Source organism: Pseudorasbora parva, chromosome 2 (genome assembly GCF_024679245.1).
Source record: "Pseudorasbora parva isolate DD20220531a chromosome 2, ASM2467924v1, whole genome shotgun sequence".
Taxonomy (NCBI): Eukaryota; Metazoa; Chordata; class Actinopteri; order Cypriniformes; family Gobionidae; genus Pseudorasbora; species Pseudorasbora parva.
In genome coordinates this window covers 31,205,959-31,232,169 of record NC_090173.1, presented here as the reverse complement: position 1 = coordinate 31,232,169, position 26,211 = coordinate 31,205,959, and the positions used below count along the sequence as shown (strand labels likewise).

General features: G+C 43.3%; 1 protein-coding gene, 1 long non-coding RNA gene and 1 other non-coding gene across 3 annotated transcripts in view; 1 reads left to right on the top strand and 2 right to left on the bottom strand.

Annotated features, from left to right (window-relative positions):
- The window catches only part of shank1 (SH3 and multiple ankyrin repeat domains 1), a 128,121-nt gene extending 116,358 nt beyond the window's left edge, over positions 1-11,763 (top strand). The window contains exons 20-27 of the mRNA XM_067415555.1: positions 711-719; positions 972-998; positions 1,099-1,155; positions 3,708-3,820; positions 4,023-4,143; positions 5,084-8,639; positions 9,556-10,458; positions 10,738-11,763. Of these exons, the coding sequence (XP_067271656.1) occupies positions 711-719; positions 972-998; positions 1,099-1,155; positions 3,708-3,820; positions 4,023-4,143; positions 5,084-8,639; positions 9,556-10,458; positions 10,738-10,825 (4,874 nt within the window). The 3' untranslated portion in view covers positions 10,826-11,763. The remainder of the gene's footprint in view (positions 1-710; positions 720-971; positions 999-1,098; positions 1,156-3,707; positions 3,821-4,022; positions 4,144-5,083; positions 8,640-9,555; positions 10,459-10,737) is intronic.
- A 2,795-nt stretch (positions 11,764-14,558) lies between these two features.
- LOC137053101 (uncharacterized) lies at positions 14,559-15,408 on the bottom strand. Its single transcript, XR_010899940.1, has 3 exons — positions 15,379-15,408; positions 15,041-15,079; positions 14,559-14,829 (listed from the first exon to the last, which is right to left on the bottom strand). It is a non-coding gene; the product is annotated as an uncharacterized lncRNA (long non-coding RNA).
- LOC137057246 (small nucleolar RNA SNORD88) lies at positions 14,902-14,991 on the bottom strand. The gene has a single exon (XR_010900443.1). It is a non-coding gene; the product is annotated as a small nucleolar RNA SNORD88 (small nucleolar RNA).
- Positions 15,409-26,211: the final 10,803 nt, after the last annotated feature.

Genomic DNA, 26,211 nt, shown 5'->3' with positions numbered 1-26,211 from the left:
TGCATAACAGTTTATTATTGTGGTGTCACAGGAAAATCAAAATGTGGTTGGCGTGCTATGTAGATCCAGGCGTCATAAGTCTGGAGACTAATGTAGTGCATATAATAGTAATGCATGCCTACTGTTAGATTTAATGCATTAAAGTTACTATTCCATTATGATAACTTAATCATAGTGGTTTGATGTGTTACTGATGTATCTTCTCAGTGTATTAATTAACTCAGTGAATGTGATTAATGCGTGCAGATAATGTTACCTCATACCATGTGATTCAGCAATTTAATGTGAAGAGCCCTTACCTTTTTGACACACTCACCTCTCCACCTAGTGCAATGTCCCACCTCACAGGCTGTCATGCTCTATTGATAGCTAAGATTGCGCTGGCATTAATGTCTTGCTGCACTGGTACCTTATAAAAAAGGCAGTTAAATGAAAAAGACAGAAACAACTCTATGAAGACAAAAGACTGATGATTAGTCTTTACAGGCAAGCAGATCGGCCCCTTCCTCTAATTCCCCCAGAATCCCTCAGGTTTATATGCACACAGAAACACTTACATACATATACACTCCCTACAAACTCACTTGTGGCTTTTTGAACCTTTCCTTCACACTTTTGCCGCACGGGTTGTTTTTTAGTGATTGAAGCTCTATCTAATCTGTCTTATAAACTCCCTTATCTTTTTGTCTGTCCTGGCATTCCATACACAGTGGACAGAGGTAAGAGACACTTTAGTTTCTCTTGATTTGCTAAGGTTGCATATGTACAGAATTCTATTTACTGTAGACTCTTTTCCACCAAATTTGGTGGAAAAGAGTGTACAGTCAATACAATTTTAAAAGTGTTAAACCTCTTGCTACTTGTTAGTTGAAGGGAATGTGATTTCAGCATTAACAGTTCACAGAGTATTACTACAGGATAATGGTTTTCCACCTTACATTTACTTGCATTGTCTGTTTGCTTGATCACAGCATCTGCCCCATGGAAAAAAAAATCAGGTAAAACTCTTTGTTCCACTCTCTCTGTCTTGCAGTAGACAGTTGACCTAATGGGTCTGCAAATATTTTATATAGGATGAAACTTGTCCCTCTGTTACAGAGTTCGAGTCTTCACAAGCTACAGAGAAGAAGAGGACAGTTTATCAGATGGCTTTGAGTAAGAGGGTCAATAGTTTTATACATTATATGTCATACATAAAGTTAAGAAATATAGGAATATTTCACAAAAAAAAAAGAATATTCAGTCATCTTTTTCATTCACCCAACATTCACCCAAACCTGTATGACTGAGCAGCAAAGAGAAGTTTAGCAGAATGTTTGTTTGTCTTAGAACAGCATTTTGACCCCCAATTGGAAAAGTCACATTATAAAATTGGTAAGCAAATAGTATATTAAACTGTGTGTAACTCGGCTAAACATCAATTGGCAGGCAGAGAAACAGGAAGTTTGCCATCCCGATCACAACCTCGACGTTTTCCAATATTCACACTGAGACCACAAGACCAAACCATTATCATAAAAGAAATCTATGAGAAATAAAGAAGACTATCGTGTCTTTGGCCCCCAAACATCCAATAATTCTAACATCCTGGGACTGAAGGACTGTGGTTATGGGGTGGGCAATGCCCAGGGTTGAAGAGATGCTTGCCAGAGTCTGCATTGTCCTTTAAAGGGTTGGTTCACCCAAAAATTTAATTGATGTCATTAATGACTCACCCTAATGTCGTTCCACACCCGTAAGACCTCCGTTCATCATCGGAACACAGTTTAAGATATTTTATATTTAGTCAGACAGCGTATCCAAGTGTATGCACACTTTACTGTCCATGTCCAGAAAGGGAATAAAAACATCATCAAAGTAGTCCATATGTGACATAAGTTAGTTAATTAGAATCTTTTGAAGCATCAAAAATGCATTTTGGTCCAAAAATAGCAAAAACTACGACTTTATTCAGCATTGTCTTTGTATTGATTCATGATTCGGATCGCGTTTCAAACTACAAAACTGCTGAAATCACGTGACATTGGCAATCCGAATCATGAATCAATATGCTGATTCATGACCGTTTGAATCTTTATTTGAGGTTTGAAAACATAAGTTGAAGAGAAGACAATACTGAATAAAGTCGTAGTTTTTGCTATTTTTGGACCAAAATGTATTTTCGATGCTCTTATACCTGCCCTCTTGCAGGCATACCAGGCTGACCTGCTTAGAGACCTCAATGAGGGCAAATTGGTGAGCTCTGAGACTATTAAAGAGCTGGTATGATCTCTAGGGAGTGCCAGTGGTGTCAGGCTTCTGAGGACAGACCCCTCTGAGGTTACACCTCATTACATGGTGCCAATCTCCTCTCTGTGCCCTCAGTTTTGTCAACCCCACCACCTCGTGTGCTGCTCATGTCTCAACGTCCACCCGGAGTCAGTTTGGTTATTCTCTGCTTTAGGGTGCCGAGTTGGCTACTCAAATTACATCAAAGACTCTCGAGAGACTGATTCCCTTAGTATAATTATTGGCAGAATGGAAACTGCTGCCAAATATATCTCAGTGGGTTCTGCAGACAGTAGAAAAAGCTTACAGAATTCAGTTTGGGTCTTGCCCTGCCAGGTTCAACGGGGTCCTACCCAAAGTGGTAGGCCCTGAGCAGGCTCTGTTAGTGGAATAGGAGGTAAATGCTTTGCTGAGAAAGAAAGTTATAGAACGTATCCCTCCTCCCAGCAGGAATTTTGGCTTTTTGTTTTGTTATTTTATCCTTCTAAATAAGAATGGGAGGTTTTGTCCAATTTTAGATCTACGTCAGCTAAAATGCTGTTTTTAAAGGTGCTTACTCTAAAACTAATCATGTCACAACTCGGGTCCAGACGGCTTTGTCACGATTGATCTCAAAGACGCATCCTTTTATCCATCCTCCCACAACACAGGAAGTTCCTGAGATTCACTTTTGGGGGCAAAGCATGAATGGATGCTTGGCTCATGGTCTATGGCAGGGCCATCCTCTCTCGTGGCACAAACATTCCCTTGAAATAATGGCTGTGTTCGTTGCACTCAAACACTTCCTCCCAAACCTAAGAGGCGGTCATGTGCTTGTTCGTACAGACAACACATCGGTGGTCTCTTTTATTATTCTTAGGCCATGCCTACTATACAAAGTGGCTCACAAGATCATCCTGTGGGGCCATGGGACGGTGCTCTCACTGAGGGCAGTTTATATCCTTGGGGTACAAAATCAGGGAGCAGACATCCCGTTGAGTCATGGGCTGAGGCCAGGAGAATGGAGAATGAGTTTTAAAATACAAAAACAACAAAACATGGCACAGTATTCAAAAATATACATCTAGTGCATGTTTACAGTTTAAAACATGGTTCAACCAACAAAAAATACGGGAACACATAATTTCTGAAATATTCTCAAGTAAATGTTTTCTCAGGTGCGTATATATATATATATATATATATATATATATATATATATATATATATATATATATATATATATATATATATATATATATATATATATATATATATATATGCACCTACTGAGGGAATATATATATATATATATATATATATATATATATATATACTAAATATATATTTACTCAAATGTTTATATACTAATATATATTATTATTATTATTATTATTATTTTGAGTGAACAATTCCTTAAATTCAACTCTTTTTTTTTAATCTCTATTATTCTATGTCAGATAAATTGGATGAGATTTTAGCAGCAGCACAGCAGACCATCAGTACCAATGAAGCCCCAGGACCCCGGGTTCAGGGGGTAAAAAGAGAACGGGGAAGAGGCTTTTATAATGAGGTGTGTTTGATACCATTGTAGTAATTACTTAAGATTACTTACACAAATATCATAATGATTATGGAATGAGGTATTGATGCTGAGGATTTACTAAACTCTGTTTTTGCAGAATTCTTTATGCAAATTTGCAGACTTTTAAAAATTGGTCTATAATGTTAAGTAATTTTTTTAAAATTCTACTTTGTTCCATGTCTCCTGGCAGCCAAATTTCGACCAATCGGGAATGGGAATGACATCTTCTGGGGCAGGGCTAGGCTACGACCGTGGTCAATTTGTGTCTGGCCATGGCCCCCCGCACGGTATGCTGCGACAGAAGTCCATCGGTGAGGCTATCTGTTAGTCCATCTGTCTGTCTGCCCACCCGTCTGTCTGTTTAGCCATACTGCTATACGTTTATGGTATGTGCATTTAAAGAACTCAAAAGAGTGCAACTGTGGGTTTGCTTTAATGCTTATCATCTGTAATAATTTATTTGTCTTGAATAATGCCTGTACAATTAAGTTTGTTGAAACGGTCCATAAGAATCTTGTCAGGAGTTTGACTGGGTTACAGAAGAGACCAATTGTCATAACAAAGGCGAATGTTATTTAATTCAACTGGTGATCAACATAAGTGTTTATTGTAGGTCGCTCTATGAAATGAACAGCCCATTTATAACCCCCAAAATTATTAGCACACGCTCATTATGAGAAACACTTTTTGTCCCATGCCAAATTGTGAAAATGTTCACTTTCTTGGCTTACACAGTTGGTACCTTTATTTAAATTAAAAATGAAGGCCATTTGTTAGTTTGCTTGCTATAGCTTTAGCTTAGTGTAATTTCTTGTGCCATCAGGTAGACATAGTGTATAGGTATAGCATTTGTCCTTCTATAACATACTCCAACTATTACTGACTAATAAAGCCTGCTCTGACAAAAAAACAGCATTGTAAAAGTAGAGAGGTGAATGGCTTGTACATACTGGGAGATCAGTTATGGTAATAAACAGACAAGCTGACAGACAGACAGACATACTACAAGATGGTCTCATTTCTGTATCCCGTTTTGTTTGCCCTCTGCTCATTTTAAGGAAATGAAGATATATTTTATTTTCCTTCTCTTATTTTATTTTTCATTTCCGGCTGTCATATATTCTCCTTGCCTCTCAGGCATATTTTGCTTTTGTCTTTTCTGTTTTGTAACACATCCTTTCTATTCATTCTCCCTTCATTAATTACCTTGAAAATGTATTTAATCTCTCTCCTCTTTATCATTTTCTGCAGGGGTTCCTGAGGAGGAGAAGCAGTTCCTTCATCCTCCAGCCATGAAGTTTGCCCGCAGTCTTTCAGTACCTGGCCCAGATGACATACCTCCTCCCCCTACTACAGCTCCCCCTGAGCCCCCATTCTCCTCAGCTCCCCCTCTTGGCTTTAGGGGCAAGACATCCCAGCAACCATCTGTTTCTGTGTCCCAATCCACTTCATCTTCTGCACATTATCAGCTCTACTCACAGTCAGTACATGTCACTCATGGACCTCGGGACAGGTCTCCTGGACCACCTACTGGGCCAGGAACCGGGGACCTCCCTTATTCCCATGCTCAAGCCCACCCCTCTGTGCCAAGCAGGACCGCCTCCAGGAAGGTGATTGGGTACACAGGGGACCTTGCAGGGGCTGGAGGAGCAGCAGGGGCAAAGGCTTCAGTGTTGAGAAGGGGCTACAGCAATGCCGTCCCACCCACCAGTGTTGCTACTGTGATTCCCCAACAACAGCAGACTACACAGAGCCAACCTTCCAGAGTGGATCGCAGTGCGATAGGGGGAGGTGGTGTACCGAAAGGTGGTACCCGGAGAGGGAAGGGGCCCTTAGTGAAGCAGTCAAAGGTTGAGGATCTGCGTCAAGGCCAGGGCACCTTGGAAGGAAAGGGATCTGTGGAGAAGAGCTCCATCCCTATCCCAACCATCATTGTTAAAGCCCCTTCCACCAGCAGCAGTGGTCGCAGTAGCCAAGGCAGCAGTGTAGAGGCCGAACCACCTCCTTCAGGAGAGAGTGACAGTTCTAAACCCCAACCTGTTGTTCCCCCACCTGCACCCACTGTTCCACCACCAGCCCCTCCATCTACACCTGCTCCTCCACCCCCTTCACTTCGTACTCAAGAGAGTTTGGACTTTACCAGCCAGTTTGGTGCTGCCATAGTAGGGGCAGCTCGCAGGGATCGAGAGCGATTCCATGAAGCACGACGGAAGAGTGCCTCCTTTTTTCTTTCTGCTGAGGAAGAGTTGGGTGGAGTAGGAGGTGCTGGAGGACGAACCCAGACGTCCCAACAACAGCTCAGTTCCCAGCCTTCACCACGCCTGCGACCATCCAAATCTATAGATGAAGGCATGTTCTCAGGTGATACCTTTATCCACCATACACGCAGTATGCCTCCTGCCTTTGGCCTGCCTGAGTACTCCTCACCTGCTCCACTTGGGGATTACCAGCCTAAGTCTGTACCTGCTGACTTCTATGGGGCAGGAGGCCGACAACAACAGCAGCAGCAGCAAGCCTCCACAACAACTTTCATTCACCCATTAACAGGGAAAGTCCTGGACCCTTCATCCCCACTAGGCTTGGCACTGGCTGCACGGGAACGTGCCTTGAAGGATGATGGTCGCATACGTAGGGAGAGGACTACTGAACACCATTTTAGCCGCCAATTGTCCAGCATTGGGGCTTTTCCCTCATCCACTGCACAACCAACATCACACAACTCTTACTCAATGGCCTCTTCTTCCTCTGCAGCCTCCTCTGCTGCTCAATCCTCAAGTTCCTCCTCATACCTTGTTACCTCCTCATCACTAGCTGCCACCACCACATCCACTCGCCCTCCATCTCCCAGGATCCTGCGTGGAGCAGGGAGCAGTTGGGGTGAGGAAGCAGGGGTAGGAGACCGTGCCGATAGGGAGGCTGCTGGCACCTCTGCTCCCAGAGAAGGCCTAAGGGTTCGTTTCTCTGAGGACAAAACTGTCCACACGCACCACTATCAGTCTCCTCACTATCAGCCCACCTACAAGGAGCGTGAAAGAGAGCGTCAGAGAGAGAGGTCAAGAGAAAGAGAGAGGGAAAGAGAAATAGAAAAAGCTCACACCCAGTTACAGCAACAGTCTACACAACCAACGACCCAGCAGCCTCGACGCCCCTCGTTCTTGAGGATGGAGAGTGAGGCTGGGGCGTACATCCTTTCATTAACACCACCGTCTCCTCCTCCATCAGCAGCCCCTACACGTCCTTCAGCAGGAGCCACAGGTGAAGGCGGAAGTGGCACAAGTCTAATGGTGCTTCCTCCCCCAGCTCCCTCAGTAGATGCAGATGATGAGTTTGTTTTTGCCGATCCTCTCCCTCCACCTCTGGAATTTGCCAATAGTTTTGATCGTGGTTTGAGTTACTCTGCGATGATGTCTCACAATGTAACAGCCCGTCAGCAGCTTCATCGTCCACCACCTCCCCCCCCACCTCCTCCCCCTTCAAAAGACTCCTTTATGGCTGGGTTCCCACCTCACACACCCCTGCCTTCACCACAGGCAGGAGATTCCACAACTTCCAGTCTTACTTCCTATGACAGTGAGGTTGCCAACCTAACACAGTCAGCCCCGTCTCCCTCTCCATCTTCCCCCAACCCTGTACCGCCTCCCTCCCCCTCTAACTTGCAGCCATCTGGGCCACCTCCACCTCCCTCTGTATCACCTCCGCCACCACCCACCGCCTACCATAGACCGTTTGGCCTATCTCATCCGCAACACTTATACAATAGTACACACTCTGCTGGGCGCTCCTCTTCTCCCACACCACCTCCTCTCTCTATTCCAGCTCCACCTGCCTACCGGGGGCCCCCAGTAGCAACATCCAATCCTGCAACTTCTGTCTCTCTCAGAGGCACCTCAACTGTGACCGCAAGCTGTTCCACAACTGCTTCTATATCTGTCGCCTCTTCTACTACTAGTACTACTACTGCTGCTGCTGTCACACCACATACACGCATGGCAACAGTCTCCACAGTAGCTACAGGGGGTAGCAGGCGGCCTAGCACAGAGCATCATCCACCACCCTGTGCAGCTGCAACCAAGAGCGGTGAGTCCCAGGAAACAGTAGTAGATTCTGGGATTGAGGAGCTAGACAGCCGAAGCAGCAGTGACCATCACTTAGACAACATCCTTGCACTCAGTGGTAGTGGGGTCAGAGAGAGGTTAGAGAGAGCAGGAATAGGTAGCATAGGAGGAGTTGGAGAGAGAGGTGGGTTGTCTGAGGCTGACAGATCAAGTGGGTCAGACTTTTTAGAGTCTTACATGAGCTACCTTGATGGACAGACTTTTGAAATGCACAATGCCAAAGCCGCCAGCACTGCATCCACCTACCCAAAAACACAGAGGTACAGAGAAGGCAGCCGGGCCGGAGATCTTCGGTGCCAAACCAGCACGGCACCCCCTGCCTACCACCGTCGCAGGGAGGAGGATGAGGAGGAGGAGGAGGAGGCAGAAGAGGGAGATGAGGAAGATTTGAATGCCCGTGATGGTTATGGGATGAGGGAAGGGCCAGGGATCGCTCGCTCCTCTGTAATGTACTTTGACCGTCCCCGCACTCCCGAGATAAAACCTCTGTGGGGTGATGGGTCGGCTGGGACAGCGCAGTCCATGGGGGAGGGAGGGGGTCAGAATGTGGGGACATATGTAGAGACACGTAAACTGCATCCTCCCGTGTCTGGTATGAAGGCAAGCATCATCAACGAACTAAGCACCAAATTACAGCAAAGGAGCAAAGGAACCGAGAACTGGGGGGCTCAGAGATCACTGAGCAGGCATAGGTATATGTGTGTTATCATTAGTATAGGTATATGTGCATGGCTTTATGTTAATGTCTGCATGGTTGCCTTGAAAGGAGGCATGTGGCATTAGAATTTCTCAGCTGCATGAGCATTGTGTGATTTGGGATGCCATAAGTCATCAAAATCTGAGCCATTTAGGCCCCGTCCACACGGAGACACGTTTAGCTGTATACTTATACATTTTGTACCATATCAGCGTTTTGTTTATTTATATAAATTCAATATTTTCTGAAACTGGATCCCAGAGTGGATAAATCTGAAAACGACATTCTTACGTACGTTTTCATGTGTACAGCCAATCTGTATATTTTGTGAAATTATATATTTATTGTTATTTTATCATGAGATTTTGCCTCACTTCCTACCACTGCTATACCCCTTCTAACCACAAATCTTCTTCTCCGTTTTTAGTGTATTTCTGTGGCAGAATTACAGCACCACACACTGGCCTGGCATGTATACCACATCGTTTTTGAGTTGTTTTCATTGCTCTCGTGTGTACGCAGATATTTCTTCGAACGAGGAGAAAAAAAAGATCGGATTGGGAAAGCTCTGGCTTCGTGTAGACAGGGCCTTAGTTAATGGACTCCTTGGGTATTTAGACTAACATGGTTTATTTTTAATAAAAACCATTTTTAATAACAATGTCTCAAACATCACTTAACTCATTGTGTGTACTGTGCAACTGTGTCTGTTTAAACTGTTCCTCTTTTTTTGTGATTTCTGCTTTTTATTGCACTGTCCATGTTCATCTGTCTGTCCCGCATCAGACACAGGTAACTGCTGCACTATACCTCCTTGTTCTCTCTTTGTCTTTACTATCAACCTTTTTTCTCTTGTTTTGTCCTACCTTTTATTATTTTGCCTTTATGTATGTTATTTACTCTTATTTCAGGTTCTCAGAGGACTCCACAGGTGCACTGAGTCCTCCCTCTGTCCGCTCTAGCTCCCCATCTCCTGTTCATCTCTCTCAGCCTGCCTTGTCTCCCTCCCCCACCCCTTCCTCCCAGCCTCTCTACCCAAACTGGGCTCGATCTCCTTCCCCTCAGCCCCCTGCCGCCTCATCCCAGCCTCCTCCTCGGTCTCACTCACCTGTTTCTCCCTCCTCATATTCACCATACCCCACCTCACCTAAACACCGGCCCGTTTACCGAACCAAAGCCCTCGAGTTCCAATTTATCCCCAGCCGAGAGTCTCGTAAGGCAGAGTCACATCACGCCCAGCGCAGACGAGCACCCAGCCCATTAATTTCTCCATCTGATCGGCCTAAGCTTGGTCCTCCCCGCCCCTCTTCTCTTCCTATTCTCCCCACCACGCCCCTCTATAGCAGCCTGTATGACCTCCGTGGTTCTATTACACCACCTTCACCTGCCAATCCCCTTGGGGACCCCTACTTCTCTCCCTCTCCCCCTCTTTTTGCCCCCTCGGGTGCTCCCCCGCCTCCGAATTCTTCTCTTGTGGTCTCTCGCTCCCTTTCCCCCACCCACTTCCTGTCAGGGACTTCATCCCCACCTCTCCACCCCATTCCTCCACCCACTTGCCTGAGTTATCCCCACCTCCCTCCCCCTTCACCCACCAAACCCTTCGCCTCCAAACCACTCCCATACTGGACCAAGTATGACGTTGCAGATTGGCTGGGCTACCTGAACCTGGGTGAGCACAGGGAGCGTTTCCTAGACAACGAGATCGATGGCACGCATCTGCCCTCTCTTACCAAGGACGACTACCTGGACCTGGGTGTGACCAGGGTTGGCCATCGCATGAACATAGAGAGGGCGCTCAGGAGAGTGATGGACAGGTGAGAGGAGAGAAAGAAGGGGAGGCAGAGACACAAGGGAGGACAGCGATGGAGAGGGATTAGGGTGAGAAAGGGGTAGTGCATGAGCAAAAAAAGCTAGAACAGATGAGGTGAAATGCTGATATGTTATTGTTTGCTATCTTCTGGGAACATTTGGATTGGGCTTCTGCATGAGATCCATGAAGGCATGGGGAAAGAGATGGAGAACAGAAAGAGGGGGATGAACAGAACAAAATGTACTTCTTTATAAAGACTTTCCACCTTCCCCCTTATCATCAGGCTGTCTTCTAGCACTTTCCCCATTTCTGCCCTCTCACCTCGAGATGAACGGACAGGCAGAAGGAGAGACGAGGCCAACCGGAGTTGAGAGAACAGGAAAGATGAGGTGACAACTGCTGCCATCAGAGATTATTCCCTGAAGGAAGAAAAATGCAGGAAGAGGTGACTTCGATATCAAACTGCCTGCTCGCAGATGAAGCGATACAAGAAAAAGAGAGTTGAAGGCCTGTCGAACTGTGAAAGCCTGCACTGTTTCGTGATTCAGTCTACGAAAACATGAAAAAAAACACATCCGTACATATCAATATTTAAACAGAACACATAGTTTGAGCTTGCAGGCACTCACAAAGTGATCAAAATGGAAATAACTGAAAGAATCAAATAGGGGAATCTAACTCCATAAAGAAAACCAAGGTTACAACATGAGAAGGTAACATACTACATATCTGAGCCAAATAAGTTGAGGGAAACAATCAAAATGCTCTTTAGCTTTGTTGTTTTCTATAGTTATTTAGGAAGAGATAGGGAGAAAGAGAGATATTGAAACCTCCTTTGCTGTCTTTTCTCTTTTTCTCAGATTTTGAGCCGAGTCTATTGCCAACAAATATTTATAAACAATCTCATTTTTAGAGCAGGTTTAATGGAGACCAATGCAGGGAGGGCAAGTACTGACAAACCTCCTGTCTGGCATGACTAGGGAAGCCCTTAAAATAGAGGTCAGTTTAACGGCAGGCACTTATTTGGTATGACTGTGTTTATGCGTGGGTTCCTGTAGATTGTGTGTGTGTGTGTGTGTGTGTGTGTGTGTGTGCTTGCGTGCGTGCGTGCGTGCGTGCGTGCGTACACATGATAATGTGAAAGGTTATCACTAGAGGCATGACCGTGATTTGTTATGTGTTTTTACCTCAACAATGGAGGGATTGTATTTTGCCGAAGCCAGATTAGGGCTTGTGCTTATCTTGTATTTCACTAGAATTTCTTTACCTTCTCATGTCTTATAATGAATATATATATATACATATATATATATATATATATATATATATATATATATATATATATATATATATATATATATATATACATATACATATATATATATACATATACATATACATATATATATATATACATATACATATATATATATACATATACATATACATATACATATACATATATATATATATATATATACATATATATATATATATATATATATATATATATATATATATATATATACATATACATATATATATATATATATATATATATATATACATATATATACATATATATATATATATATATATATATATATATATATATATACATATATACATATATACATATACACACACATATACAGACTGGTCACTGTATTACAAACCCGTAGCAAAAATAAGTGCCCAGACCAACAGAGTAGACACACGTATTCTAACACATACATACATGCAGACAGTACATCCTCAGCTTATTGATAGAAACATACAAACGTATGACAACACCTGTCGATGATGATACACTCATCTTTTATTTATAAGACATAATGGGACACAGTAAAATATTGATGTATGGATACAAGATGAAGATCATGTTAAAACAAGCAAAAAAATCTTTTAAAGAAGGAAGATGATACAACATTGTAAAAAGAAAAAATATATATATATATTACTGAAAATTTATCAACATTTTTACCACAGACTCTAAAAATATAGAGGTGACTATGACTTCAGCAAACCTATTGATGATATCAAGGCTCCATTTTAAAAGAGGAGACAACATGGAGAAGAGGGAGAGGGAAAACCAAACTGCCTGTATTCCTTTCTTTCCAAGTCTCCTTCTCTCCCTTTCTCCTTCCAAAAAAAAAAAAACACTCTTTCTATGGAGCGAAGGCAAGACGAACATGCACTCTGACTTGGGTGAGGGATATGTGCTAATATCTGTTTTAATACAATGATTGTTCCTATAACAATTTTTAAACTCTAAATGGGTCTGGAAATCTGTTGTTGATTTAACAAGAGATAATGTTATTTATTACATTCACTGTTCTCATCGTCCTTGCTGTTATCGCTATGAGCTGCAGTGTTTCTTGTTTGTTTCTGAGCGCAAATGCTGGACAGGTGTTTATTCTTGACATATTTTTTTCAGTTTGTGACCACATGCAAATTCAGATCTTTGGTACCTCTAGGACTTAAATTATAGACAATACTTTTCATATCTTACAATGTCCCTCACCCTCCTGCTTTTCCCTTCCAACGCAAAATTAATGTGATAACACTTTGTATGCAAGGACTATCAAGGAGTTTGTCTGCGGCAGTATATATTCATATTCCCTCACACAAACAAGTAAATCTAGTGACCTCCAGCCCTCATCTCCCACATCACAAATAGTTGCTCAATCAATTAAAAGGGCTCCTCATCATCACATTGCACTTTCTTTCATGGGTTATTTTTTCCTATTTTCTCTTCCTTTCATCTACTGTCACCTTAAGTACAAACCACAGACACCTTCACCTTTGTTACTTTACTGTCTGTCTGTCTCTTTCAGGACCATCAGTAAAGATTTCGCTCCCTCCATCTCTCTCTGCCCATCTTGCATCTGTGCGTCTTCTCAGAACGAGTGTGGGATTCATGCATCATTCATCACAGCTCTCGCTTTACCATAATCACCAACATTGGATAAAAAGATTGAAGAACTTTAAGTATTTTTGATGTTTAAGACTGGTAAGTATAGTGATGTTGATAACAGTAAGGACAATGAAAGAAATTATCGTTGAGATGGGAAAAAAAAAGATTCCAAGTTTTAAAGAATCTCTGTCTTCCAAATGTTTAACAAGTTTAACGTATAATCAAATCATGCTTTCTACACATCCTGTGTTCTCGGTTTCATCTTTTCAGTCAAATTCATAGAACTGATTCGTTTCAATAACAGCTGGTTTTGTACCCTGATGAATGGTAATTCTCACTTTCCTGTATTGGCCACTAGGTGGAGTAAAAGACATGTTTCACTCTTCCTGGGCAGAGTTAATATATTCTAACAGACAGTTTATCCATGATCATCCACATTAAAGATCACACATAGCCATTAAAGGGTCTGGACAATGTGACCCAGGAAGGTCACAGATCACACAGGAACAAATGCAGTAGCTGTCCAGGGTGTGCAGAAAGCATATTTTTTCTTTTAAATTGAGGAAAATTAACTATGAACAGATAAGAGGTTATTTACAAAAATGTGTATGAGATTATACATGTACACATATGAAATACAAATGTTTAAGAAATGAATAAATGCTATTAGAATTATAATAAATGCAGGAATTACAGAGTGGCTTGTTTTTTTTACTGTTTTATTTGACTTGCAGACATTGATTTTAAACCCATTTATTTCTTATAAATGTGCATCCCCCTTGCAGTCTGCAAGAGGTTTAATAATGGAGAAAAACCTCAATTATATATAGCTTTGTTTAATACTTCCCTGAATAAACTTTTTACAAACCACAACAGCACAGTGTACACAAATTAGCCAGTTATTTTTATGGTGTGCAGCTCTGACCTTTTTGTTGTGCCGGAGCAGTGAAGCTGAACTATATAATTTAAGATGCAACTCAACTTGGAACACTATGCAAGGCAGCGATACACCTCATGTAAAAAGGAGATACATTTTTAAACAGGATGAGCTGCCTAAACTGTCTTCTCAGAAAATTCATATTCTAAAATGGCAGTCCTCCTAGTGTCCCCAAGCTAAACAGGTATTTTTTCCCCCTTGTTAGTCACCAATTTCCTGCTCATTGGTGTGTGTGTGTGTGGGGGGGGGGGGCGCTCAATTCTATATACAAAGTAGCAAGATCACATTGCAGAGGAGTACTATATAAATAACATTTAAAACTGTATTCAAAGTGAAAACAATGAAGACCTTTAGGGTGAAGTTTCATTTAATAGTCAAAAACAGTCACACTAACTATGCATTTGTATGGTTTATATAAAAAAAAAAAAAAAAAAAAAAAAAAAAAAATTCACGTTAGACACCATTAGCAGAAAGGAAGAAGCTCGTCAACGGGCCACATTCACATCTCACCAGATTCCACCCTGCAAGAAGATACAACTTATTAAGCATCTTACACTTAATGTTAATCCTTTTTTTATTATTACACTTCAACAATACTTCTCAGACTCTGCCATGTCAAGAGCAGAGTTGCACTTTTGTCTACACATAAGCTCAGAGCCCAGTGCTAAACATCATAGAAGTGCTTTACAAATGTAACGTTACACATTCCAAAACAATGCAGCCGTATCTCACCTCAAGGTAGCAGTGCTGGGTCCTGATATACTCGGTCTCCTGGAAAAAGAAAAAAAAAGCACATGAACTCCAATTTTTAAACCACTCTCACCTTAAACCATTTAATATCGTATTAAAATGAAACTCGCATACTATCCGCTAATATACAGTACACCATGTCACCATTTACACGCGCCACGTGGTGAAGTTGGCGCTTAGTATAATGAACTTACCAAATAAATTGATGTTATAAACTAAACTCTAGTAGCCTTTTTAAATTGTTAATCACAATTACATAAACTCCAGATAAACAGAAAATATACAGTCATAATTTAACGCCCAAAAACCCAAGCGCTTACCAGCACATACTGCATCAACTTACACCAACAACGACTGAGGACGAAGTCGCTGGCTGTGGCGGTTTATATATCCTGAGTAGGACCTTTAGGCGTCCGTAATAACGCCTTTCCAAATGTAAGTCTCTTTAATTATAAACATGAAAATGACAATGTATCTGTTTTCTTTCTATACGTTATATTTGTTTTTATAAATAATTGAATTCACAATTATTTCAAGTGTTCAAGTATTATTACAAGTTTTCACTATTTGCACACACAATTTGTGGGATTTTGCAGCATAATAAACAAATTTTATATATATATATGTGTGTGTATGTATATATGTGTATATATATATATATATATATATATATATATATATATATATATATATATATATATATATATATATATATATATATAATTTTTTTTTTTTTTTTTTTTTTTTACAGTTTATGATAATTTCCAAAGTGCTTACTAGAAGTGAGATTACAATGTGCCACAAAGCAGACAAAAATATACCAAAAGTTCTCGGATGTTCTATTTTCGGTATTCTCGAACTGTGGATCACATCACACCCTTACAGTCGACCACACGATTCAGAACTACAATAATAAAAGTGATAAAAAGCTACAAACATGGCGGATATGAGCACAATCAATAGCCTAGAAAACGTACTCGGTTACTTTCGTAACCTCGGTTCCCTGAGAGAGAGGAACGAGTATTACGTATGGGAAAAACTCCTTTTCTCGAGAATGTGAAGCAAAACTTTTAATAAAGGTATCTATGTAAAGCGCAGTGAGCTGCACGGCCATAGCCCAGCGCGAGGAGCGCTCTGATTGGCCGGGCTGCGGCAACTGCAGGAACCTATGGTGAGGCGGCTGAGAGGAACGAACCAATGGGGGGCGTTCCAGAAGCCCGCCGAAAAAGGTGCTTATATTTGCATACAGGAGGCTATATAAGACCCTAATTCGCCATAGGTGTCAGGTTTTAAGATCGACTGAAGCGATACCTGAGAAGCATAAACACGGCACGGAACGTAATACTCGTTCCTCTCTCTCAGGGAACCGAGGTTACGAAAATAACCGAGTACGTTCCCTTTCGAGAGAGGTTCCTCGTATTACGTATGGGAACACAATGTAAAGCGCCGTGTGTGCTGACTGACCCAGTATACCCAAAGCACATGTTATAAACCCCCGAGACACCGACAGAGGCGGCTTATAAGGGGAATGAAGAACCGGAAGAGTCGGTTCGTTTGAACAGCTGATCGGACATAGTCGGATCTTATGATGAATGAATAGTGCTTAAGGACTAATGTGTACAGGCCAAAATGTAAGGCAATCTGTTTGCCAGGGTCAAGATAGAGCCTAGATGGAGAGAAGCCCTGCTTGTAGAGCTGGAACCTCCAACTTGTAGAATCTGATAAAAGTGGACGGAGAGGCCCAGCCTGCCGCCGCACAGATATCTTCCAAAGAAATGTCACACGACCAAGCCCAAGATGAGGCCATGCCTCTAGAGGAGTGGGCTTAAATGCCTGTAGGACAGGTTAGGTCCTGGACCTATATGCTAGTGGGACTGCATCCACTATCCAGTGTGAGAGACTGTTTCATGACAGCACAAACTTTAGTGCGGCCACCGAAGCAATGAAGAGCTGATCCGACTGCCTGAAGGGGGCGGAGCGCTCTAAATACAATCTCAATGCTCTGACTGGGCAGAATAGGTTTGCGTCTTATTCTCTCTGAGACGCGGGTTAAGCAGTGCAAAGACCTGCATACTGAAGGGGTTGATAGCACTTTCAGCATAAAACCATGCCTCGGTTTGAGCACAACCTTGAAGTTGCTGGACCCAAACTCAAGACAGGAAGGGCTCACGGAGAGTGCAGGTAAGCCACCCACTCGGTTAACCGAGGCCACAGCCAGCAGAAAAACGGTTTTGAGTGATATGTGCTTCAAGCTCGTGTTCTGAAGTGGTTAGGAGGGGGAACCCTTCACGGCCTCCAAAACCATGGCGAGGTCCCAAATAGGGACCGAGGTAGGGGCAAGGCGGGCTGAATCTCCTGGCCCCTTTAAGAAAACACACAATAAGATCACTTTTCCCTAGTGAATGTGCCGCGATCGGAGCGTGGCTAGCTGCTATGGCGGAGACACACACCCCGAGTATGGAGGGGGGACGGCCCGCATCCATTAGCTCTTGGAGAAAGCGAGCGGTTCCGCCAGTTCGCATGAGTGTGCGTCGATGTTTCGCGTGGCACATTGGTTAGAAAACCACTGACCACTTCAAAGCAGAGCTGCCAGATAGCAGGGGCTCTAGCTTCCGAAATAGTGTTCATAACTTGTCAGAGAGGTTCCCGGATACCGTTGATGGGCCATACGTGGAGGGCCCACAGCTCGGGATTGGGATGCCAGACCTTCCCTTTCATTGGCAGAATAGGCATGGGGCTGTGTCTGACAGCTGAAACAGTATAGAGAACCATGTGCGGTTCTTCCAAAGTGGGGCTATTAAAAAGCACAGGGTGCAGCTGGATCGCGATCGGAGGGAACATATAGAGGGAGTCTGGGCCAACATGGGCCAGGGCATCCCTGCGTTTGCAGAAAAAATATTGGGCAGCGTGTGCTGTGCGAGCTGAATTGTTTGCGGGTAAAGGGACCATCCCCCTGGGGACATGGGTCCTCTGGATAACATGTCCGGACCCTGATTCAGAATACCTGGCACGTAAGCCGCCCTTAGGGAGCTCAGATTGTGCTCTGCCCATAAAATGAGATGCTTAGCCATGCAGTGAACAGAGTCTGATCTCGGCTGCCCTAGCGATTTTATGTACATTATCAAGACGTGGTGGTTCTTATGCCGTAAGTCTTGAGTCTATGACAATGACTGTACTGATAAGCCTGCCCCTCGAAGGCGAATCTCAAGAATGGCCTGTAGTGGGGGTGGGGGGTTATCGTAACGTGAAGTATGCGTTTTTCAGATCTATTGAGAAAACCCAATCCCCGGGGCGAATGTGCGCGAGGATTTGTTTCACCGTCAGCACCTTGAAACGAGCGTGTCATAAGTGCTTTGTTCAGATGCCTGGAAAATGGGCCTGAGACCGCCACCCATTTTCGGCATGAGGAATTAGCGACAGTAAAAACCTGACTCGCTAGCGTCGGGTGTACTGTTTTCGCCGCTCTCTCCTTTAACAGTCTCAATGCCTCAGCGAGAAGCACGTGACTGACACTGCTTCTTACAGAGGGCTCGACCACGGCTTGAATCGCGGGGTCTGCGAGCAAAACTGTAGCGAGAACCTCGTTTTATATGTTCAACACCCAATATTATATACCAGGAATGGCCTGCCAGGCCTGGGCTCGTAAAGCCAGGGGTTGAATTAGATTCGGGGGCTGGCCGCTTAGTAATAGGGGCCTGTTAGCCGGGTTGCTTGTGCTGTAACACTGCTTGTAACACTGTGGGGATAGTGTTAGTTTTGGCGGTGCAGGCTTTACAGTGGGCGCACGCCTCACATTTATATTGTGTGTGCGAGAGTGAACTTTGTGAAAAGTGCTTGGGTGCAGGAGTGCAGACTGTAAAGTGGGCACATTTCCTACATAGAAAGCTCTTTTGTGTGTAGTGTAAACAATGTGCAGTGGCGCACAACCTACGTAGAATACCCACGGTGCAAACCAGTGAGCAAATCCACAGGGGTAAACGCACACAGCATTAGTGTGCAGACGAGCGTGTTTAACACAGGCTAGTTGACTGCAATATTTCATCTCCAGTCACTTAACTTAAGGGAACTGGGAGAATGTAAGGAAGTGCGGGTGGTATGTGAGCCATTCCACAATGCCGTTATGCTCTAGTCTAGACTGAAAGCGCGCATGCAGACAAGCGTGTTTGACCACAGGCTAGTTGACTGCAATAAGGCTAGTTGACTTTATATGGTGTAATCCGGCCGCGGCGGGATTTATTTGTGATTTTGTGAGGCTGAATTAACAGTGCTTATGTAGGGGTGCACACTGTGTAGTGGACACTTTGTCTACAGTGTAAAAACCTTTCCAGCCGCCTGAATAAAGGGGACTGGAAGTGATAGAGTGAAAAAAGGGCTTAGCTTGGCAGCCATTTTCCGACGCCCTTATGCTCTGACAGTGAGCGCGTGCTATGACGTAAGCCGCGCTCTAGTCAGCAACGCGCTGTGGAAGGGGCTGCAGCGACATTGTTCTTGACATACCCAACAGCCCGAGCTCGCTCGTCTAACTTACTCTAGTATTCTCTGTCCGCAGCGCTTCAGCACGGCGGCGGTAGAATGAGCACGGCGAGAGCTTCGGCTCGAGTTTGTTTATTCACTCTAGTATTCTCTGTCCGCGGCGATAGAGCGACAGGACGAGAGAATTGGAAGCGTGAGGTAAAACTCTGTCCGCGGCGCTTCCAGCACGGCGAGAGCTTCGGCTCGAGTTTGTTTATTCACTCTAGTATTCTCTGTCCGCGGCGATAGAGCGACAGGACGAGAGAATTGGAAGCGTGAGGTAAAACTCTGTCCGCGGCGCTTCTAGCACGGCGAGAGCTTCGGCTCGAGTTTGTTTATTCACTCTAGTATTCTCTGTCCGCGGCGATAGAGCGACAGGACGAGAGAATTGGAAGCGTGAGGTAAAACTCTGTCCGCGGCGCTTCTAGCACGGCGAGAGCTTCGGCTCGAGTTTGTTTATTCACTCTAGTATTCTCTGTCCGCGGCGATAGAGCGACAGGACGAGAGAATTGGAAGCGTGAGGTAAAACTCTGTCCGCGGCGCTTCTAGCACGGCGAGAGCTTCGGCTCGAGTTTGTTTATTCACTCTAGTATTCTCCGTCCGCGGCGATAGAGCGACAGGACGAGAGAATTGGAAGCGTGAGGTAAAACTCTGTCCGCGGCGCTTCTAGCACGGCGAGAGCTTCGGCTCGAGTTTGTTTATTCACTCTAGTATTCTCTGTCCGCGGCGATAGAGCGACAGGACGAGAGAATTGGAAGCGTGAGGTAAAACTCTGTCCGCGGCGCTTCTAGCACGGCGAGAGCTTCGGCTCGAGTTTGTTTATTCACTCTAGTATTCTCTGTCCGCGGCGATAGAGCGACAGGACAAGAGAATTGGAAGCGTGAGGTAAAACTCTGTCCGCGGCGCTTCTAGCACGGCGAGAGCTTCGGCTCGAGTTTGTTTATTCACTCTAGTATTCTCCGTCCGCGGCGATAGAGCGACAGGACGAGAGAATTGGAAGCGTGAGGTAAAACTCTGTCCGCGGCGCTTCTAGCACGGCGAGAGCTTCGGCTCGAGTTTGTTTATTCACTCTAGTATTCTCTGTCCGCGGCGATAGAGCGACAGGACGAGAGAATTGGAAGCGTGAGGTAAAACTCTGTCCGCGGCGCTTCTAGCACGGCGAGAGCTTCGGCTCGAGTTTGTTTATTCACTCTAGTATTCTCTGTCCGCGGCGATATCGCGACTGAACCAGAGAAGAGGAAGACTGAGGAAAAACTCCGTCTGTCCGCGGCGCCTCCTCAGCGCGACGGTATAGTGACGAGAGCTTCGGCTCGAGTTCGCCTATTCACTCTAGTATTCTCTGTCCGCGGCTGTAGCGCGACGGAATGAGAGAAGAGTGGGAACAACTCTGTGGCAGCGGCGGAAGAAGAGCCGCGGCGGCGGCAGAGTGAAGAGAGCTTCGGCTTGAGTGTGCTCATGTCCTCTAACATTCTCTCTTTCCGCGGCGCTATTCAGCGCGACGGGACGAGAGCAGAGGGAGAGTGAGAAGAGCTCCGTCTTTCCGCGGCGCTTAACGACGCGGCGGAACGAGAGAGTCCTCGAGTAGAACAAGCCTGTAAGCTCTAGAAGTGGCGTTGCAGCGGCAACACACACACAAACACATATAACACTCAACATAGACACAGTTTAAAGGATATATAACGCCGGATGGCGTAGCTGGAACGGCAGAGAAGGCGGAGAGGGAGTCCGTCGTCCTCAGCTGCAGGTTCCGCTGGTGCCTTTTCAACGGCGGTGCTTCTTCCGGAGACCAGCGAAGGTATCGCTGAAGGAGATAAAATCTGACACCTATGGCGAATTAGGGTCTTATATAGCCTCCTGTATGCAAATATAAGCACCTTTTTCGGCGGGCTTCTGGAACGCCCCCCATTGGTTCGTTCCTCTCAGCCGCCTCACCATAGGTTCCTGCAGTTGCCGCAGCCCGGCCAATCAGAGCGCTCCTCGCGCTGGGCTATGGCCGTGCAGCTCACTGCGCTTTACATAGATACCTTTATTAAAAGTTTTGCTTCACATTCTCGAGAAAAGGAGTTTTTCCCATACGTATTACGAGGAACCTCTCTCGAAAGGGAACTAGACGCACCGCGGAAGCAAATCTAATCTCCTGCCAGTGTCTAATGCTGCCTTCACGTGCTCTCAGAATGATCGTAAATATGAGTTTCCTAGGTAAAAAATTGCACATGACACATGAGTTTTTTGGGGGAGGGAAACGAAGATAAAACACTCAAAATTCATGTTCTAAACTTGTTTTTGCAATAAGCTAGGCTAAATATACCAGACAGGAAAGGATTCAATGAAATGCTGAAGCACTATCTATTTTAGCATAATAAAGGCAGTACTCCTCTTTCTTGTTCAGATCAGATCGGACAATCACCAGCATAAGGACTATTTTCAGGCACTGCGTATATCATCGCTATCACGCAAAGCTCCGTGATTGTGAGAGAATAGTCCCTAGCCATATCGGTCTAGAAAATCACAACTTTTCATTTTCCGTTGGTCTTAGCACACCCCAGCTAACAGGGAACGTTCTCAGAACATTGGCTAACGTTCTCTGAAAGTTCTCTCAACGTTATCAAAAAACGTTCTCGCAGTAACGTTATTAGAACGTTATGCCAAAGTTAATTGCTATTGAGAATCGTTCTAAAAACGTTAGCTATAAAACGTTATTCTTACACTGTTGAACGTTTTAAAAACGTTACTACATTAAAAAAGTATTAGTCATTACAAATTAGTCATACAGCTTTTTTCTCAAACTTCAGATACATAATTTGTATATCCAGAGACAACTTAATGACACTTAAATGCTATTTTCGTGTATATAATTATTTTTTTACAATCAGAAGAAAAATCTAGTAAACTAATTATGTACTAAATATAAATGTAAAATAAATATAAAAGTCAATTATAAAAGTGGTTTTAGCTTTTTTAAGAAAGAATAAGATGTCAATAAATAAAAGCAAGTACATTAAAGGAGAAAACAGGAATATTTTATTTGATCATATACTCCACACCCTTATAAGAACGTTATTTAACATTCTTAGAACCTAATGAGAACGTTAATACAACGTTCCACAAACTGGACATTTCAACGTTCCTAGAACATTCAAAAACGTTTTTAGGACTTAATGGGAACGTTAGGGAAACGTTCTTATAACCTAAAATTGTTAGCTGGGACGATACAGAAACTACAGAAGAGTCAAGTTTTAAATTGGAAAAATATTGAAAGTCTTTGGTCATTTTTGAGTACAATGCTAATGGTCTAATCTGATTTAATGATGTATGCTAAGCTATGCTAAATGTGCTACGGCCATATACAGAGATCGGCTGAATGGATTCAAAAATGCTAAAACTAAACTGTTTAACTTGGACTTGGAAAATTAGCCTATTGTCAAAAAAAGTGGACTGTTCCTTTATCTGTGGCAAGATGATTGACATGTCAGTTTACAGTGACAGGATGGGTATAACTATGCGACAGAGCGCCTGTTAAAAGATGCAATTTAATGACGTAATAGATTTCCAAAGCACGTCTATACTGTTTTGCTATAAACTCAAAGTATGTATTTTTTTATTTATAGAATTATGTACTTTATGGCATATATAGGCTGTAAGTAGGCGAAATGGGATGCAGCAGTTGGATCATCAAGAGTGGTAACGTTTAAAGCAGCATTTAAAAGAGCATAAATGTAAGTAATTTATTATTATTATTTGGTCTAATTATTTGAATAATATGAGGGTTGATTATATAGCTACATGTTCAAAATGTTATTAATAGAGATATTTTTGACAGTGTTGGAGAAAGTACTGAATATCAGTTTAAGGGTTAGTTCACCCAAAAATGAAATTAATGTCATTTAAGCAGCACTAGGTAACTTTTCAACCTTCATAAGATATTTTCAATACTCTTGTGATAATACATCGACTAACAATAGGTTGAATGACACGTCTGCCATAGCTTGATGGGGTCTGTATCGTTTTTAATCATACTTTTAAACTTCGGGTTTCGGGTAGTAACCCGAGAACAAAAAGAACTACAAAATTCGACTGCTTTACGGCATATACGTCACTTCCACCAACACCCACACTTCCTTAAATTCGGACGTGCGAGCCCAACTTTGTTCGTCGGATAATATAGTCATGTACGAAGCAGCAGAGACAAATAAGAAAGAAAAGGTTTTGTTGGAGGAAAGCAATAAGAGAAAACGAAAAAGTGATGGGATTAAAGGCAGGATGAGGATCAACATGTGACCAGCGTTTGCTCGTCGGCGTGAGCTGAAGGAGGCGTGCCCGACCAATGCTTTCATGCTTGTTATGGTGATTACCTACCACTCAAACATTGAAATGGAGTATCATATAGATTCTGTAAAACGGTAACCAATAGACTACTATAATGACGCTGGCTTGTAAACGTGAGCATCGTGATTATTTGGCATTTGAAAAAAATAAAACCCATGAAATTATATTCATATGACATGCTGAAACATATGCCACTGACTGCACCTGGGATGAAGACATTTCACACACCACACCAGAAGAACACCTGCATGTAAACTCCTGCAGTGTTCAGAGGAACTGTTAGTGCTGCACCAACCCGCGGGTCGCTTTTATGAAGTTATTTGCCCCGCCCCACACCACTGTATATATTTTTACAACCCGCCTCGCACCTGCGACCATTAAATAGACATACAGGGTCCGCGGGTTATGAGACGACCCACGCATTACTAGTTCAGGGCTATCAGGGTTGTCATGTCAACAAATGCACGCGCGATGGCATCCCCTGTTGTAGGATGACAGCTTACGACAGTAGTTGAGGACATTATTTTTTCCCAACTGTAGGGGGACCCCGAGAGCAAAATTTGCCAAGTGCTGATTTAATGACTCACCCTAATGTTGTTCCTCACCCGTAAGACCTCCGTTCATCATCGGAACACAGTTTAAGATATTTTATATTTTAGTCCCAGAGCATATGCAGTCTATGCCCACTTCACTGTCCATGTCCAGAAAGGGAATAAAAACATCATTAAAGTAGTCCATATGTGACATCAGTTAGTTCATTAGAATCTTTTGAAGCATCGAAAATACATTTTGGTCCAAAAATAACTAAACTGCTAACTTTATTCAGCATTGTCTTCTCTTCCGTGTTCCTCAAATTCAAACGGTCATGAATCAGTGAATCGATCAATGATTCGGACCACCAATGTCACGTGATTTCAGCAGTTTGGCCCTGTCCCAAATGGCACCCTAAACCCTCACGGTCTTCCTCTAAGTCCGCACTTTCACGACATAATGCCGCATTGACTGACTTGAACTTGCGGGCTCAGCTAAAGTGTGCATCGAGGGCGCACAGCAGCCGCAAAGGGGGTGCTCATGAGCACCCTTCTTTAAGCTTAAATGACGAATGGGACACCCTACGGTCTTGTAGACTTAACAGACACGCACATGCAATAGCCATTGTAAGTCCATAAGACCAAAAGTGCACATGAAGTGTGTCATTTTGGATAGGGCCTTAGCCTGAAAAGCCAGACCCACATTAAGATGTTTGGTCTGGAAACTCACCATTGACAGCTCAATCTGAGGGGCGGGATAAACAGTTGTCTTTCAAACTCCCTCTGCACGCGATAGGATAGCGCTACAACCAACCAGAGCAACTAAGGTGAAGCAGAGCTTGTTGATAGATTAAACATTCGCCGTATCCGGTCGGCAAAACTCCGAACACATCTTCCCTTCTTCAGAATGACTTCAGTGCCATTCTTTGTTCTTTTCTCAGAGAAAAGCTTAACTCCAAGTCTTCCTGAGTCGCGTCAAAGCTGATTCAAAAGACTGCTGTTCGCCAGTTTCTGTGTTTACTAGAAGCACGCAAATGCAACTCGGCCGTCGTCATTATGGCCCCGCCCACCGACATTATACACGATGTGATTGGCCCGGCAAGAGTTAGGCGATTACAGTTCAGAAGGGTATTGAGAGTTGCTAGACGACACTCGCGGGCAGATTAGATTTGCTGACGCTATAGGGTGCGTCTAGATTTCTAGGCTAACAGGGCCTTAGATACGCGATCCAAACTGCTGAAATCATGTGAAATTGGTGATCGGAATCATTGATCGATTCACTGATTCATGATGGTTTGACTCTTTATTTGAAGAACATGGAAGAGAAGACAATGCTGCAAAAGGCGTAGTTTTTGATATTTTTGGACCAAAATGTATTTTTGATGCTTCAGGAGATTCCAATCAACCAACTGATGTCACATATGGACTACATTGATGATGTTTTTATTAGATTTCATGGACAGTAAAGTGTGCATGGACTACATATGCTCTGCATGGGACTAAAATATAAAATATCTTAAACTGTGTTCCAAAGATGAACGGAGGTGAGTCATTAATGACATAAATTTAATTTTGGGGTGAACTAACCCTTTAAGGAAAAGTACAAGTAACCAGAAACATATTTTCTTTAGTAAAAGTAGAAGTAGGCTACCTACTACAATGACAGCCCTACTTAAATAAAAAGTAAAAGTATTTTAAATGTACTTTAAGTATTAAAAGTAAAATTACTTGCATTATGTACTCTCTTAATGTCTATATTCTAATAATTAATAAGAAGAAAACAGT